At 41.8% G+C, this 18565-nt stretch overlaps 1 protein-coding gene across 1 annotated transcript; it reads left to right on the top strand.

The window, feature by feature from the left end:
- The first annotated feature begins 1522 nt into the window (after positions 1-1522).
- Positions 1523-18190, top strand: LOC307129424 (interleukin-1 receptor type 2-like). The gene is made up of 10 exons (XM_079821823.1): positions 1523-1708; positions 2049-2124; positions 8441-8705; positions 8942-9104; positions 9190-9367; positions 9469-9531; positions 9630-9695; positions 11117-11252; positions 15334-15467; positions 17822-18190. The coding sequence occupies exons 1-10, from the start codon at positions 1616-1618 to the stop codon at positions 17959-17961; spliced, it is 1314 nt and encodes a 437-aa protein (XP_079677949.1). The 5' UTR covers positions 1523-1615; the 3' UTR covers positions 17962-18190.
- The last annotated feature ends 375 nt before the right edge of the window (positions 18191-18565 follow it).

The following is an 18565-nucleotide window of genomic DNA, read 5'->3' as shown; positions in this document are numbered from 1 at the left end:
GCAGAGACTGGGGGCCAACTGATGGAGGCGGATCTGGGCAAGATGGAGACCCCCGCGCAATCAAAGAGCCAACAAAGTCCAAGGGGATGCTGTTGAACAGGTCGAGTCTGAAGGGAGTGAGGACCAAAGTGGAGCCGGAGAGAAGGAGGAACCCGGTGGAGGTGGGTGGAGCTGCATGGCACCAGTGGAGCAGGTGAGTCCTGAGTCCTGGAACATGGCCTGGATCCTGTAGCAGTGGTGGGCCTGGATCATGGGGCGAAGGGACACACCGTGGAGGATCAGGTGATCGTGGTGGGCCAGTGGAGATGGAAACCACACAGTTGGAGCAAAGACCTGGGCAGTCCACCTGGCCGTGACATAAGGGTACGGAGAGTTTGGGAACAGCCTCCGTGGCCATGACATGGGGCAATGACCCTAACCCGAACATGAGGAGCAAGTAAAACACATCACAAACAGGATCCATGACTGTGAGTATTATACAAAATAAAACACAAGAAAGTGAAATCAAAAGCACAGAAATGAGAACTAACAAATTTAAACCAAACTGAACATAACCCTGACAGACCTCAAGGCGAAATAGAGAAAGGAAGGAGTTAAATAATATGAGCATTTAGTGGTGAGAACTAACCACACATATGGGGCAAGACGACAGTGACCTTTATTTAGGAAGAAATCGCTTCACATGCAATCTTGTGTCTGTGTCTTAATAAATTCTTGAGAACAGACGAGAATATGACACTGACATGTGAAGTTACAACATTTGAAAAAAACTGATGACAGGACAAGAGATAATTTAATGTGTGTGTTAATGTTAATGAATAATCATTCATAGGAAGAGCTGAACATGACAGCTTTATGTCACTGCTATTTAAAGGGGACACGACATCTGCCACGCTCTCACTTCAGCTCCGAGAGTGAATCTCATGCAGTCATGAACCACATCTGGGCAAACTTCAAATGTGTCATCAGTTTCCTCTTATTAAATCACATGAAATCCAACGCATATATTAATAAATCCAAGTATATAATCTAATGTAATTCTATAGTTATATATATTACATATGTATAATATAATATATATATAATAGATGTCTGTAGGGGAACTGCAAATATGTCACCAGTTTCCTCTTTTTTTCCCCAAATGTACAAACACTGGCATTTGTTTAAGAACATGATGATTGCGTCAGACAGAGCACACAAAGTACACATACACATGAATAACAGCTATAGTTGTGATCAAATCACCTGAGATTATTCATAAACTACGCTTACTATATGGTCAAATACACAATGCATTATCTGTCTAAGTTTTGTCTGTTTGGTTTCATAGCATTTGTCATGTGTCATATCTATAGGTATGTCTGTTTGTGCTTTTGAAGCAAGATCGACACTTTACTGTCATCGCCAGCAAACCCATGGCAGTGTGTCTTTATCTATCTGGAGCTCTTTGTCTTTATCTACGTCTTCGGTGAAGAGGTGAGTTTGATCAGCACTCTGATTTGGAAATGTGGAATTTCCTCTTATTGATGAGGAAGCTCGGTCTGCATAGGATTAGGGTTTCCCCCATAACCTGTCCATAAAACAGACACACAGAGAGCTGTTAAACCGCCTGTCCATGTCCTCTTGTCTTTACTTCTGTCAGCAAAACTCTTCACATTTCATAGATTCTTTCATCATCTTCATCATCATCATGATCATCCGTAGGCAGGTGAGAGACCAGATTCCACAATGAATGTCTTTATTCTAGCAAAGATAATGAAAATATGAATAAGAATGGATGGATACCTTATTAGTGACATGTTTATAATATCTATATTATTGTGGGACAACTTTAAATAATGCAGATAAGTGTTGAGTTCTTTGATTTCAGGTATTGTCTAACGTCACTATTATCATTTATTGGGTATTTAGAGTTGAGAGAATAATCCTTTATCCTATGCATTAATGTTAATGGTGGTGTTATGTTGGTGTGTTTTTAAACTGTTTTTGTTTCTTGTATTTCTTTTTGTATTGATTGTCATGTTGTGTATTCTGATCTTTCCTTATAGCGTCTCTTTGATTTTGGCACATGCGTTGTCATACTTTCCATGAGATTAATCTTTAACTCTGCACTGGCTCTGAAAGGTAAATACTAGTTTATACAACACTACAGAATATGTATATATATATCGTCCCCTTGGAATTATAAGATTATATCTGACATTTTGGTCAAAATCGAGTTATTCACATAATCTTATTCTGTGAAAACGTATTTACATTATTTGATGTTGTTTTTTAAGTTTAAGTTTTTATTTAGAAAGTAAAAAGGTTCTATCTACACATTCGAATGGAATGCAAAAACTTTGAAGCTCAATATCACAAATATGATAGATGTCAGAATGCAGATCTTTATTATTCATATATCAGGCAGTACCTCCTCTAAAAATGGGTTGGAATAAATAATCCATATTAGAAAAATAAAACAATGCAAATATTACAAAATGTGACAATAATAAAAAGTGTATAAATCACTTGTTTTTCTAAAGCAACACTGTCCGACAGCGACACCCGCCCGCAGGTAAAGTTATAGGGGAAAGGCACAAGAGAGGCATCGTGTTATGATTGGACATGATTCGTTATGTTTGGAAATAATTGGTTTGTGTGATAAATCACGCCTCTTTTTTGTGCACGTTGGCAAATCGGTCTGAATCAAGTGTGCCGCACAAGTCCTGACAAGTGAAGCCAAAACGAAGCCACCAGGTGGCTGGATGCAGTATAGGTCATAAACCCTCTCTCTGTGTAATCTAATGTGACATAGACAAACTAAACAATCAAATTACACTTCAAATAACTTTTTTCAAAGATGTTTTCTGTCATTTTAGGTCGTTTTTATCACGCTGATGTAAGTTCATGGGCCCTATCTTGCACCCAGCGCAATTGACTTTGTACACCGACGCATTTGTCATTCCTATTTTGCACCCGCGCAAAGCGCGCTTTTCCCTCCACAGAAGCATGTCGCTAAACTAGTGAATGAACTTGCGCTACCTGGGCGGTTCAGCGCAAAAAAGGAGGCGTGTTCCGGCGCAAACAATCCCTGGTGCTATTTTGCTGTTCCATTAAACAATTGCGCCACTGACCAGAAAAAACCTAGTCTAAAGTCAGTGGCGCGTTGCGCGTTGTTCATTATGCTATTTTAAGGGCACATGCTTGACCATAATGTATAGCGTGCACAACGCGCATACACTTTGCTCATGTAATCTACACAGATGCAACAGTTATTTTTGCAAATCATAAATTGTTACACTAAAAAATATTAACACATGAGATGACGGAAATCATTGTGGTGTGCCACGAAGATGTGGAAAAATAGGCATAAATCTAGCTTACAAATTATTCAGGCTAATTGTAGTCTAATAATTAAGGAGACCTGTTTGCCCAATAGTGGCAACTTCTGGCAAGACATATATGTATATAAGGACATCTAACAAATTGGTTTGTCCGTCAAGAACCAGGAAAAAAAATCGGTGAGGGTGGACGCAGCGATGTCCTCTGCTGGCGTCAGGTCCTGAGTAGAGGCAGATCCACCTCCCGTTACACGGCGTGCCCGATTGATGCTGGCAAGCTTGGACTTTCCCCATCTTCTGATGTCATTGTAGCGCTTGCGACACTGGTGCGACGTCCTGGGGATGCCAGCTGATGAAACAATTGTGGCTATTTCCTCCCACGCCTGTTTAACCGACGCTATTTTGGGTGGGTTTCTCCCATCCCCATACAACACAACTCCTCTGTCTTTCACTGCTCTTACAAGCACATCAGTCTCCTCGGCTGTGAACCGCTCCTGGCGTGCGCCTGGTAAATACACCATAATAATAGCAATCCATAATGGAACTTGCGCACCTGCTTTTAAAGGGAATGTTGGATGACGCTCTGATTGGTTTATTCACGTTACGCCCAAACCACACCTATGAATAATGAAGCTACTTCAGACCAACCCATTTTAGATTTGCGTCGGGCGCAAGAGCCATTTATCCCGCCAGGAAAATAGCAACAGCGCCGAGACCCGCCCACAAAGTTACTTGCGCTTCGCGCTTTGACACTTGCGTTTCAGATCGTTAAAATAGGGCCCCATGTGTTCGTTTTTGAAAAAAGTTTGGTTTTAGTTATTTAATGCTATAAAAACGGGGGTGTGATGTCATGATTGACAGCTTCTCTGAGCGAAGTAGTCACTTTTTTGGGATTTTTGGGAGAAGATTGGAGCTCTAAGTTTAATTTCTACATTTCCATAACTGTTTATTTCATACTGACTATGAGTTGTTCTGCAGTAAACTCTACCAACAGATTCAGATCCTTGATACTGCGGCTCCACTGCCCGCTCACCACTGCGCAGATTACTCAATACTGCTATATTCCAAAAATATAACAACTTTTAATTTAAGTGAATTTAAAACAATCCTCACATAAACATAAATAATAAATGTCATATTTACCTGTGCCCTTCCTACCTGTCTAACAGGTGGGAAATATACAGAATTGAATAAAGTCATCAAACAGTCTGCACTGCATAAATTATCAATTAAATATAGATTAATCATCATTAAAGCTACAAAAGTTCTTTAGCAAAGAACGTCTTTCTGTGTGTTCACGGTGGAACTGAAGGAGGGAGGAGCCAGAAACCCGACTGACAGAGGTGGAGATGGGAGAAGTGAAGACCCAGACAGAACTGAGGAGATGAAGAGACTGGGCTTCATCATAGGGCCGGAGGCCAAGACAAAGCCATGGCGACAAGCGGGCGAGGTGGAGCCAGGATGCCGGAAGACTGAGGTGGAACTGGTGGGAGTGAGGACTGAGAAAGAGCTAATTCTATAATTAGACGACTGACCAAGGCAGAGCCAGAAGGGCGACAGAGACCGGTCAAGCCGTAAGGACAATGTTTCCAGGTGGAGCAGAGGGAGGAGCCAGGGCAAAGCTGACTGATCGATGGGCCGAGGTGGAGCAACAGGCTTGGACGCCTGAGGCGAAGCCAGAGGATCACCACACCAAGGCGGAACTGGAGACCGGAAAGCCCAAGACGAATCCGAGCAGCTGGGTGGAGCCTCCAAAGGAGGAGCCAAAGTAAAAAAGGGAGCCAGCTTAGGAACTGGATGGCATTGGTAGAGAGTGTAGGAGAGTGTAGGACCCAGGAGAGTGTAGATTAGACAGGACCAGCGGATACTGGAGATTTTGAAACATTACATCATACTGATCATCCAATATCTATCCATTGGGGACCCAGATCATTGCACTCACCTCAAATGATAGGAGTGTGACGGGGCTCCAATCCACGGTGTCAAACTCCACTAAAATTCCCTCGCTGACAGACACTGGTGCTGGCTCACGCATCTGGTCAGACTCCACAATGGACTCAAGCTCTGGGACAAAATTAGCTTCAGGCAAACGCTCTGGCTCTTGATTCATGGCGGGCTCAGGCTCCAAATTTGCGGTGGGTTCTGGCTGCTGGTCTGTTGCTTGCATGGCTGTTGGGTGGCTGTGCTCTAGGCTTGAAAAGGGAATGGCATTGTCTTTATCTGTGTGGCCAACGGTGAATGGTGATCCACACTGTGCCAACACCCACTCCACATATTCATAAAAATTCCCTCGAAGACCCTCCCCGGATAATTGTCCCTGCATTGACGCAATCCACCATGAGTAGGGTTAGGGTACCGAAACCCTACTAGCAAAAAACACACACTGATGTCTATGGAAGCTGCAATAACAATCCTTTCAGACAGTTATAGCTAACTTGACTAACTTTACGTGTTTTATTCACATCAGATACATGCACATTATATAGTAACTATATAGTTTCTTCTATTCTTCTTCCAGTTCACTGGTCACTTACTTTCATGTATTTCGTGAGACGTGAATGAATTTACGTGTTGTAAATCCGACAGATCCGAGCAAACCAACATGGCACCGCCCATTGCGCTTTAGATCAACTAACACACATTCACTCACACATATTTGAAAATCAGAATATCATATAGTTTGTGACACAGTTAAGAAGTTTGTGAATATTTTTAATAAATAAAAAAACTAAATAAATCCGATACAGCTGAGCTGTCAGCGCTATTGCGGCTGCTGTGTGTCATGTGAGAAGCATGACACGTCGCCATGGAAACATTAAGGCGATGCGTTCTAAAATATTTAGCCAGGGAATATATTATCATATTTCAAAATAAAGCTGAAGCTTGAAGCTGGTTTGTAGCAGACCAAGAATACAGGCTACTTTGCTGTTGTAACTGTAACTGTTATTTAGAGTTAAATTAGGCCTGTAGTTAGGGTTAGGTGGCTTAGGTTTTACTGTGAATTTGTAAATAAGTCAATAATAATTTGTAAATAAGTAAATTGTGTTTTGTGTTTATTTATATTCATACATTTAAGTATACATTAAACTTTTAATAAATGGTTCAATTTAAATAATAATAAATAAATAAATAGAAAGCCATTTAATGTCATCCACCTCGTTTTGTGGCCCTTTTTTTTTTAAAGTATCGGTTCAGGCACCGTTTAGGCACCGGTACCGTTTTAAAAGTATCGGTTTGGCACCGGTATCGAAAAAAAACCCAAACGATACCCAACCCTAACCATGAGTAATAGATAAAGTCATGTGAAAAAGAAAGGACACCCTTTATAATTGTATGGTTTTACATATCAGAACATAATAAAAATCATCTGGTTATTAGCAGGTCTTTAAATTAGGTAAATACAACCTCAGATGAACAACAACAAATGACATATTATACTGTGTAGTTATTTATTTAACAAAAATAAAGCCAAAATGGAAAAGACAAACTAAGCACACCCTATGATCCAACTGTTGTAGAGACTTTTAGCAGCAATAAGTTCAAGGAATTGTTTTCGGTATGACAGTATAAGTTGCATCCGTTCATTGAGGTTTGGGCATCTGTTTATGCACAGCTCTCTTTAGGTCCCGCCGCAACATTTCAGTCAGGAGGAGGTCTGGACTTCGACTGGGCCATCGCAACACCTTGATTCTTTTCTTTTTCAGCCATTCTGTTGTAGATTTGCTGGTGATCTTCGGATCATTGTCCTGTTGCATGACCCATTTTCGGCCACGCTATAGCTGTCGGACAGATGGCATCACATTTGACTCTTATGAATACTTTGGTATACAGAGGAGTTTGTGGTCGACTCAATGACTGTGAGGTGCTCAGGTCCTGTGGTTGCAAAACAAGCCACAAATCATCACCCCTCCACCAGCTTGATGGACAGTTGGCATGAGGTGTTTGTGCTGATATGCTGTTTTAAGTTTTCACCAAATGTGGCACTGTGCATTATGGCCAAACATCTCCACATTGGTCTTGTGTGTCCAAAGGACATTGTCCCAGAAGTCTTGAGGTTTGTTCAGATGCAACTTTGCAAACCTAAGCCGTCGTGCCATTCTCTTTTTAGAAAGAAGAGGCTTTCTCCTGGCAACTCTTCCAAACATGCCATACTTGTCCCCCTTTTCTAATTGTACTGTCATGAACTTTAACATTTAACATTATAACTGAGGCCTGTAGAGTCTGAGGTGTAGTTCTTGGGTGTTTCGTGATTTCTCTGAGCATTGCACGGTCCGATCTTGGGGTGAATTTGCTGGGACGTCCACTCTTGGGAAGGTTGTTAACTGTCTTGAATGATTTCCACTGAATAATCTTCCTTACTGTTTTTGTTTGGAAATGGTCAAACCCAGATTGACTGTTGAGGGCACCCACTGACTATTATGGGTATTTTTTCCTTCTATGGAAGTCAATGGTCACTGTCAACTGTCAGGTTACCAACATTCTTCAAAATATCTTCTTTTGTGTGCAATTTGTGTAAATGAAAACAAAAATTCCATTTAATTAAAAACATTTTTGAAAATAATTTAACGCAAATAAATTACTGAAGCAAGTTAAATTGCATCATTAACGTAATTTACGTCACACAGTTAGATGATCGTAGTCAGGAGTTTTCCACACATAGCATCTACAATGGCTTAAGAACCTGTAACCCTGGGTAGACAGAGATTTATGTTCTTCTAACCCTTCAACCCGATTTCGCTTCTCTGTCTGTGATCAGATCATTTTATGCCACTTAACTCTGGGAAAGTTCAGTCCAATTTTCCTAAGTGAATTAATTCAAACTATCAGTCCAAACAGCGCTAATGTAAGGAAGGCCAGGCTGATTTCATCAGAGATGGCAGAGAGAACAGTGAGCTGATGGTCTGAATCAGTTGAGTTAAATGAGGCAGACCAGGATTGAGAAACACTGTTTAAGAGAACTTTCTAGACATTGGGACCTTGTGAAAGCGTGTCCCTGGTAAACTCAGACATATGAATACCCTATCAAATGACCTAATTGTGATGTTGATACTATGCTTGCATAATTACTATAACAGTACTATTGTATGTTGTTTAATAACTTCTTGTGATTGGTTCAGGTAGTTGTGTGGTTGTGGGTCCAGAGATCCCGGACTATCAAGTACAAGGAGAGGCCGTTGTCATCAGATTCCCCTTTCTTGAAGATGCAATTCGTTACAGGAGATTACTACTGGACAACAGCTCAGCATTTCACATTAATCACACTAACCTGAGGAACCAGAGCAGTCTGAAGAGCTGCAGTGAGCGGGTGATGCAGAGCGGGCGTGGTGTCCTGCTCCTTCCGTCTCACCCGGCAGACTCTGGAACATACACCTACATTCTCAGGTGTGCCTTTTCTTCCAATTCTTCAATTCCTGTTTAGTTTCCCAATTTAAATTCAGGCAAGGAAATTAACATTCATTAATATAATTCAATAATATAGTGCAACAAAATACTACCATAATGTTTACTTACTAAAAGTAAACTAATATATTCCATACTGTTACTGTTTAAAAATGGTTTGTTTTGTGAAATTTGTTTTTGTTAGTCTTAATATAGTTAGTGTTGCATTTTTCACTTAGGAGTGACACATTCTGTCTCACTGGGAGTATTTCCATTACGATATATGAGGCAGAGGATCCAAACACGATAATGGCCTACAATGCACATGCTGGAGAAGATGCAAGAATTAATTGTCCCCATTTGAAATATTTCAAAAGGAAAAGAAATCTTAAGTGGTACAAGGTAGGTCATTGTGGAAAACAAACAAACTGAAATGACATTTTCTAAAATGGCTGTATTCGTCAATTGTCAATTGTTTAATTTGCAGGATTTTCAGAGCACAGCTCTTCCTGTTGGCAGAGGACAGTATACACTGGAGAGAGGCATAATTCTGGCCTTTAAAAACATCTCTGTGAAAGACGAGGGCTTCTACACTTGTAGGCTAAATGTGATTTTCAACAATACCCAATACAATGTGAGCAGGACCTGGAGAGTTCAAGTGTCAGGTAAATAAATTCCCTGTGTCACACAGATGGTTGTTACTTTTCTTTCTTTCTAAATCTGTCAGACAGTTGAGCAAATGATGACTCTGTCTAACGTTTTTTAGGCCCAGAATCAGAAAGTGCTGCACCAGAAGCGGTCACCTCTAACAATCTCAATGCTTTCACATGCAAGTATCAGATTATATCAGTATTTAACCAACACGCTGATTTAAAACTGACTAAATAACCATTTGATTCTTCTTCATTTAACAATGTTCTCACACAGCATCAAGTCATTCATTCCCTTATATTGTCTTTCCTGTAAATGGATCCTTCATTGAAAGTCATTTGGGTGAGTCCACACTGCTAACAGTATTGATTTATGTGTTTAGATCATGTTTATATTCAGGTCACACATTGCATGACACTCTCCATAATATAGCATGACAGTACTGCATAATTCAAATAAAATGTACTGTACTTAATATGAAATTAAGCTTTGAAAGGACAGCAGCCAATGTTATTTGCCTTTTACACACCGTTTAGGGACACGTTTACACATAATGGGCCTCATTCATGAAACTTTCGTAAATATATGAGCAAATTCTGAGTAATTTGCACGTAAAATGGACCTTTATGAAAACTCTCCTCCAGATTCACAAACACTTCGTATATCACGGATTCGGTAGTTAAACATGTATATTAATGAATTCCAAACATTGGTAAATATGGAAGCAGATTCATAAAAACTGCTACAGTACAACCATACAGTTCATTTGTCCCTTTATTTTCATACATTTTATTCTCAGACTCATTTATTCATACATTGTGTAAGTTCAATGAGACGTGAAAGACATTTGTTTATATAGACTAAATACTTTTATTGCCTCATATGGTTTTTGTAGCACAAACTTGTTTATTATAACAATAAAAAATGTCTGTCGTCTGGGACGCAAAGGCAGATTTTCCACCTATTGACCACAAGATGTCGTTAGTGTACACAGTGTTAAAAAGCTTTGAGTAATGAACCATTATAGATACAGTTGAAGGGGAAGCCTCGGTGCTTCACAAAGCTTCACTTCACCATCACTACCACAAGGAACTGAACTGAAGAATTCACCAGCATACAGCTTTAGAATAAGACAAGACCTGACAATGAACACGGGACACACTGGCGTTTATACACACACAGGCATATAGAACAACAAGACACACCTGAACACAATCAGGGAACTAACCAACCTAGAAAACTAGAAAGGACTTCAAAATGACACAAGGAACAGGAAACACAGGGAACATGTAATAAGACACTGAAGAAATTTACAAAAAGTAATTAAGTAAAGTACTAGTCATTAATAAATAGACAAAGCAAATATTGCTTTTGATTGCTCATATTCGATTTCATTCACTAATAATTGCATACAAATTTGTATTTATGTGCGCAGAAGTTCTCACGTTCTGAATAGCAATTTATGTACACAAGTTCTGTTGTTGACAAACCTGGATTGTTCTAAGTGAGGGAGTGTACGTTTGTCTGTTTAGTAGCTATTTAGTAGCTAAAACCCCCAGACCCTCTCCAGAAAGGGCTTTCTTCACAATGTCATCTCTCTCACCTCTCAGGATTGAGATGGTAATTTAATATTTCATTAACATTTGATGAATCATTCATTCTAAAACCTTCCCACAATTAGTAAAGTAGGGCCAATGCTTACTCTTGTATAGTGATTATCAGACAGCTAAACACCAACCTTCAACTGTACTGTTAACTTCCAGGCTCACGTTTGGTGATTCACTGCATGGTGTCCACTGGAAACCAGCCGGCTCAGTCCACAGATGTGACGTGGCTTGTCAATGGCCAGCCAGTGGAAAACTCTCACCTGGGCGGACGTGCTTTTCTGACAGATAGAAGGTAACATTGATCCCTACAGTGATCCACTTGGAATGGACTAGAACTCAAGCACAGATGGAAGATCTGTGAGGGAAAATCAGTTTGGACAAATACAAGTGAAGACAACAGCAAACAGTCCAGAGCACAGTAGAGAGTGGTCAGGGAGTTCACAAGGAGCTTTGGTTGGCAGGACTGAGTCCATGGGCAGGCAGGGGTCAGGACTAGTGGCACACATATATATTCAGTATATATATTTAGTACATATCCATGTCCTGCACTTATGCAACCACTGTAAATCCTGCACTTGCTGCTATTGCACTTCTGGTTAGACCTAAACTGCATTTCGTTGCCTTGTACCTGTACTTGTGTAATAACAATAAAGTTGAATCTGAATCTACTCTAAACATGAGGAGGACAGTGAGGCAGGACTGAGTCCATGGGCAGGCAGGGGTCAGGACCAGTGGCACACATGGGGAGGAGAGTGAGGCAGGACTGTGCCCATGGGCAGGCAGGGGTCAGGACCAGTGGCACACATGGGGAGGACAGTGAGGCAGGACTGAGTCCGTGGGCAGGCAGGGGTCAGGACCAGTGGCACACATGGGGAGGACAGTGAGGCAGGACTGTGCCTGTGGGCAGGCAGGGTTCAGGACCAGTTGCACACATGGGGAGGACACTGAGGCAGGACTGAGTCCGTGGGCAGGCAGGGGTCAGGACCAGTGGCACACATGGGTAGGACAGTGAGGCAGGACTGTGCCTGTGGGCAGGCAGGGTTCAGGACCAGTGGCACACATGGGGAGGACAGTGAGGCAGGACTGAGTCCGTGGGAAGGCAGGGATCATTACCAGTGGCACACATGGGGAGGACAGTGAGGCAGGACTGAGTCCATGGGCAGGCAGGGGTCAGGACCAGTGGCACACATGAGGAGGACAGTGAGGCAGGACTGAGTTCATGGGCAGGCAGGGATCATTACCAGTGGCACACATGGGGAGGACAGTGAGGCAGGACTGAGTCCGTGGGCAGGCAGGGGTCAGGACCAGTGGCACACATGGGGAGGACAGTGAGGCAGGACTGAGTCCATGGGCAGGCAGGGGTCAGGACCAGTGGCACACATGGGGAGGACAGTGAGGCAGGACTGAGTCCGTGGGCAGGCAGGGGTCAGGACCAGTGGCACACATGGGGAGGACAGTGAGGCAGGACTGAGTCCGTGGGCAGGCAGGGGTCATTACCAGTGGCACACATGGGGAGGACAGTGAGGCAGGACTGAGTCCGTGGGCAGGCAGGGGTCATTACCAGTGGCACACATGGGGAGGACAGTGAGGCAGGACTGAGTCCGTGGGCAGGCAGGGGTCATTACCAGTGGCACACATGGGGAGGACAGTGAGGCAGGACTGAGTCCGTGGGCAGGCAGGGGTCATTACCAGTGGCACACATGGGGAGGACAGTGAGGCAGGACTGGGTCCGTGGGCAGGCAGGGGTCAGGACCAGTGGCACACATGGGGAGGACAGTGAGGCAGGACTGAGTCCATGGGCAGGCAGGGGTCAGGACCAGTGGCACACATGGGGAGGACAGTCAGGCAGGACTGAGTCCGTGGGCAGGCAGGGGTCAGGACCAGTGGCACACATGGGGAGGACAGTGAGGCAGGACTGAGTCCGTGGGCAGGCAGGGGTCAGGACCAGTGGCACACATGGGGAGGACAGTGAGGCAGGACTGAGTCCGTGGGCAGGCAGGGATCATTGCCAGTGGCACACATGGGGAGGACAGTGAGGCAGGACTGAGTCCATGGGCAGGCAGGGGTCAGGACCAGTGGCACACATGGGGAGGACAGTGAGGCAGGACTGAGTCCATGGGCAGGCAGGGGTCAGGACCAGTGGCACACATGGGGAGGACAGTGAGGCAGGTCTGTGCCTGTGGGCAGGCAGGGGTCAGGACCAGTGGCACACATGGGGAGGACACTGAGGCAGGACTGAGTCCGTGGGCAGGCAGGCGTCTGGACCAGTGGCACACATGGGGAGGACAGTGAAGTAGGAATAAGCCCATGGGCAGGCAGGGGTCAGGACTAGTGGCACACATGGGGAGGACAGTGAAGTAGGAATAAGCCCATGGGCAGGCAGGGGTCAGGACCAGTGGCACACATGGGGAGGACAGTGAAGTAGGAATAAGCCCATGGGCAGGCAGGGGTTAGGACTAGTGGCACACATGGGGAGGACAGTGAAGTAGGAATAAGCCCATGGGCAGGCAGGGGTCAGGACCAGTGGCACACATGGGGAGGACAGTGAAGTAGGAATAAGCCCATGGGCAGGCAGGGGTCAGGACCAGTGGCACACATGGGGAGGACAGCTATGCCTAAGACTGATTTAGACTTTCACGTCACACCTCTCTGCACTCTCCACCCTGCTGAACTGGATCTGGGGCTAAATAGCACCCTCTAGTGATGACCCCTAGTATAATCAAATGTATGGTTATGGTTTTGTATTTGGTCAATTCTTTAATATAATTAAAGACATAACATATTAAAAAATATATTAGCACATTTCAATGGTAATATATTACTGTTGGCAGTTTCAGAGGCAAAATAAGTTTGAAACAAGATTATATTGGATTCAATTAAAATATTATTCAATATTTTATTTTATGTTTGTTTTGTAAATCTGGAGGCTTGATGTTTGTTAATATGTATATTATAACATATTTAGAATATTTAGCATTTTACATCTGCTTTTATTCATTTAGCAGACACTTTTAAATAGAAACACTTTCTAAGTATTTGAGAGGTTAAAACTCATTGGTGGTAATTTACTCCCATTATACCAACAAGCATGAGCAGGACCATTTTTTTTATTTCTCCATATGTGTTTTTAAACAAAGGTGATACGGCTTCAGAATAACACTAGGGTGACTAAATAATGTCTGAGTTTTCATTTTAGTATAAATGTACCCTTTAATTTGCTAATAACCAAGAGAGTGATCACTTCGCATCTCGGGATGGGGACTTTACTGAGCAACTAGAAAACGCAAGAACCTTGTGGATCATCACCATCACAACATCATAATTGTGTTGTTAACAGACTGAACAGTCCTGTCAGTTATCTCATCACAGATTAGCCCCAAAATATATACTGTACATTCCACATTTCAGGTCATTTCAGGTCAGATGAGGTATGAGTAGGAATGTCAGTGTGTGTCTCTCGGAGATGGACTGGACACGACCCTACATAGGACAGGTGCTGGATGAATGGTTTTCAATGAGAGTGTTCTGATGTTTAGGAGCCTAAACTTTGTTTCGTGTTTGGAAGTTAATGGAGCAGACATATAACATGTAACATATGTCATGATGGTACAGCCTCTTTCATTTCAACATATCAGGTTTACCCCAAAAACGAATGAACCCACACTATTCTGTGGACACCACTGAGACAAGCAGCCATGCAGTGTCAGATGTCCAGTGTCATAATTGACCCCAGTTCAACTGGTCCAAGACCAGGCTGAGACCTGGGTAGAGTCTAGACAGAGCCCTGACTGATTCAGACAGTGTTCAGATGCTTTCCTTTGGGATAAATGAAGACTGGTTTCACATCAGTGTCAGTGTCACACACACAGTGTGCTCCAGTACAGAGTGGATCATAGAGACTAAAAACGGCATGACCACAACAAGACCATCACCATGTTTTCATGGTCATTTGGCATTTACACTGTGATAGTCTGCTTTGCATCTCATCATCATGATAAGCAGGCGCTGGGCCAAAGCAGATCACAGGGTCTGATATACATCCATCCGTTCTCCAAATCGTTCTGTGTAGGGCTGCTGGGATGCTGGAGTGGGGAAGACCCTGGAGAGATGGTCAGTCCATCACAGAGTGTTTGATATCATTTTTGTCATTTCACACACCTCTTCAGAATTAAATGTAGGGATCTCCAGCAGGGTTCACAGTAGGTGTGTTGGTGACTGGGGGAACCTGCTATAGGTCCTAGCAGATAAATGTGAAGAACAGTATATAAGATTGGTTTTATTATTGCAGTGTGTAAGTGTTACGTCAGAATACTTTGGACCAAAAGAATGTTCAACAGAAACTTTGATTCACTACTACACTGATGTGTTTTCAGTATCACAGGCAAACATCTGGAGGTGCAGCTGGTTATCCTTGAGCTCCAGCGAGAGGACAGTGGGACAGAACTGAAGTGCATATATCAAAACAAAGACCAGAAACAGGAAGCTGTCGCTCAAATCAAACTAGAAGGTGAGTACCCTTTGGTCAGTCAGTTTTTAAAGTGCTTGTTTGAAATGTATGTACACTCATATGAGATCCTATCAGTACCAAATAAAACATGAGCGGTTGCCTCCTTCAGCTCTGATCACATGACCAGCCGAACTCCACTCACCTTTCTGTGGTAACGCCATTGCTATTGGACGTTCTCTGATGGAATAAATGAATCACAGCTGACGGCTAATAGTGTGTTGTAACACATCACACAGAAATTCTTCTGCGCATCTTTCTGTTATTCCTGTAATCATATTTACTCTAAGAGACATTAAGTTTCTGTGTGTCTAGAGGCGAGACCCCTTCATGAGCCCTCCCTGCACACTAATGCTACACATCCTCTTTCAGTGAACAGTCTAGCTTTGGTCAAATATTTTGTTTGCTTGCAGTGTTGGGTAAAAATGCAGATTTTCTGATTTAAACAATCTCAATATCAAATCATAAATCCCCAAGATTGATCTTTTAAGGCTAGAATACACTACACAACTTTTACCATTTTTTGCAGTCTGGAGGAGATAAATCCAATCCCATCCATTAGGAGGATGTCAGTCCTATCCTGTACCAAAGGGTTGTCCCATTTTAGGACACATTGTTTTCATCTTTCACACGTCTCCTAGCAATAAGCGTGTTTGTGTGTGAGTTTGTTGTGTTGGGAATGACTCGAATCACTGTCGGCATGTGTGCGATGCCTAGTGTTCGGTTCCTTTAAAAAGTTTTGCAGGTTATTCCAGCCTTTAGTCTACGCTTTGTAACTAAACATTATCACTAAACATTACAAATAATTACAATTATTTTGTGTTTTATGTTAGTTTTGATAAAACAAAATCTCAGCAGTTGTATGACCGCTCTTTACTGATCTTTAATTTGGTGTGACAGATCTACGCACATGTGAACTGATCAACTCTTCCTCTTTACTACAAGCTATAGCATGAAATAAACATGCATGAACATTAGGATATGATGTCAGTAAAACAGCTTGTCAACAACGTCACCTATCATTACATTCACCTCAGGAAAGCTTGTTAGTCTGTTAGAGGAATTAACTCTAGAGAGGAGCGTATTATAAAGTGGTGAATAAATGCAGTGTATTATATATTCATTATATTTTACTTAACCTGTTCATTGTGTCTTATATTTATATGATTTATTGTATGTCTGAATAATCTGTCATGATACATTTTTTCCTGAAAGCCACTATTTAAATAACCATATTGTAACAACGAATTAGAGGTTAAACTTAGAAAATCCTCAACTTTATAATGATATCATTATTAGCCTGATAATAACCCTAACTCATTACAACTCTAATGTTTTTGGGTCACATTTAAATGAGTGGAAATGATGAAGCAGGTCACATTTCTTTTAATATTAGAGTTAATTATTGTAAGTCAGTTTCAGTATTTTGACAAACATATTCAGAGCCTGTCATTCAGGGTTTTTATTCATGTGTGATCATTATAACCGCCTTATGGGCATCTATTGATGTTTTTGAGTTGATTCATTGAATTGATTCGTTTAGAGTCTGTTGTAAATTTGTATGTATGAAATGTATTGTCAAGTCAAATGTGTTTGTATAGCGCTTTTCACGACACACTTTGCCAGGCGATGATATATTTAACATTTTGCAATGATGCACGTAATCATTCTGTTGAGATTTGTTTTATCCAATATTTTTGGTCATGGCCCTGTTCTAGAAAGAAATGATAAATATATGAAATATTACACATGAATAAAGACAGTATAGTAATATAGTATATGTATTTATTTTAAAACTTGACATATAAACTGCAGTAGCGGCTCCTGACCATTGGTAGGGCAGATTCTGTGTCTAAAAATGTTTATGATAAACATTTTATATTATAATTGCTGAACACAACAGACATGCATTTGGCTGAACTCCAGCGTTATTGGTGCTCCAATGATGATTGACAGACTTTATTACACACGACAAACGCATAGAATGCCATCTTAGAATGCATCTTGCCTTAAAGTAGTATTTATTGCGTCTGAATGTTGTTTTGTAATATTACAAGATGTGTGTGAGTTCCAGCGAGGAACACAAAGCCATGTCTTTTCTCTGAATAAACAGAACAGAGCCATAGAGGCTATTCTTCTTCAGATGTAAACAGTAAAAGCTTGAGGCTCCATTAATGCTGCTAGTCTTGCTGACTGCCATATCTGTCACCACAGTATGAACAAACAATTTGGACTGAGTTCACTGTTAACTGTTTTATAAATTATGTAATTATGTAAAACATAATTTCACACTGTGTATTTAGATATGTTTAACGGTCTCTCTCTCTCCCTCTCCCTCTCTCTCTCCCTCTCTCTAGACTCAGAGTCTCTGTGGTTGGTGGTAGCTGCTATATCCTCCTGTTTTATACTCATGGTGTGTGTTTTCACGTATCATTTGTGCCGAAAGCCACAGAAACAAGGGGACTACGTTCAGGCTCGACAGAACAGCAGCTTTTGAAGATGGCCACCACCTCAACTATTTTGTCATGTTTATTTATCTTGGTCTTCTGTGGTGAATTGGTCTCATGATTTTACTTAGTTTTATCTTGAGAGTCATTGCTCTAAGTGTACATACACCCTCCCGTGTCTTTAGTTCTTCTTTGGTCTTGTCCTGTATGCACATTTGTAAGACTTGGTTCCTTGTTTTCTTACACATTGCTTTAAAATAAAGCTGCCCTTGGATCCTTACAACCTCTACTTCTAAAGCTATCATTGCAAAACCTGTGCTGACTTCATTTATCCTTTGTGGAAACCCTTACTCAAGAGAAGCCATATAGTACAAGAAAAATTTCATTAGACGTCAATTCTTGGAAAATTATTATATATTTTTTTAAAGTCAAGTCACCTCTAATTACATTGTTTCAAAGCAGCTTCACAGTGTTAAACAGGAAAATAATGCAACAGAATTGTATTCGGCTGTACAGCCGCTCCGGAGAAAACGGTGATGTCATCAGTTCATTTCAGTTCTCATATAGTGTCAGTGTGGGCAGATCAGTGATATAGTTTCACATTTCAAAAAGTTCATCACAAAAAAACAAATCATCAAAGTAATCCATTTGAAT

This window comes from Gobio gobio (genome assembly GCF_949357685.1).
Source record: "Gobio gobio genome assembly, chromosome: 7".
In the NCBI taxonomy this organism is placed as follows: domain Eukaryota; kingdom Metazoa; phylum Chordata; class Actinopteri; order Cypriniformes; family Gobionidae; genus Gobio; species Gobio gobio.
Note: the sequence above shows the minus strand (reverse complement) of the source record. Positions and strands in the feature narration are given on the sequence as shown.

What these genes read in the sequence shown, in the direction of transcription:
- LOC307129424 (XM_079821823.1), top strand. Translation starts at nt 1,616, where the DNA reads ATGTCCTCTTGTCTTTACTTCTGTCAGCAAAACTCTTCACATTTCATA. An exon ending in TCATGATCATCCGTAGGCAG is followed by an intron (nt 1,709 to 2,048) that starts GTGAGAGACCAG and finishes CTTTCCTTATAG; the next exon opens with CGTCTCTTTGATTTTGGCAC. An exon ending in GAAATCTTAAGTGGTACAAG is followed by an intron (nt 9,105 to 9,189) that starts GTAGGTCATTGT and finishes TTTAATTTGCAG; the next exon opens with GATTTTCAGAGCACAGCTCT.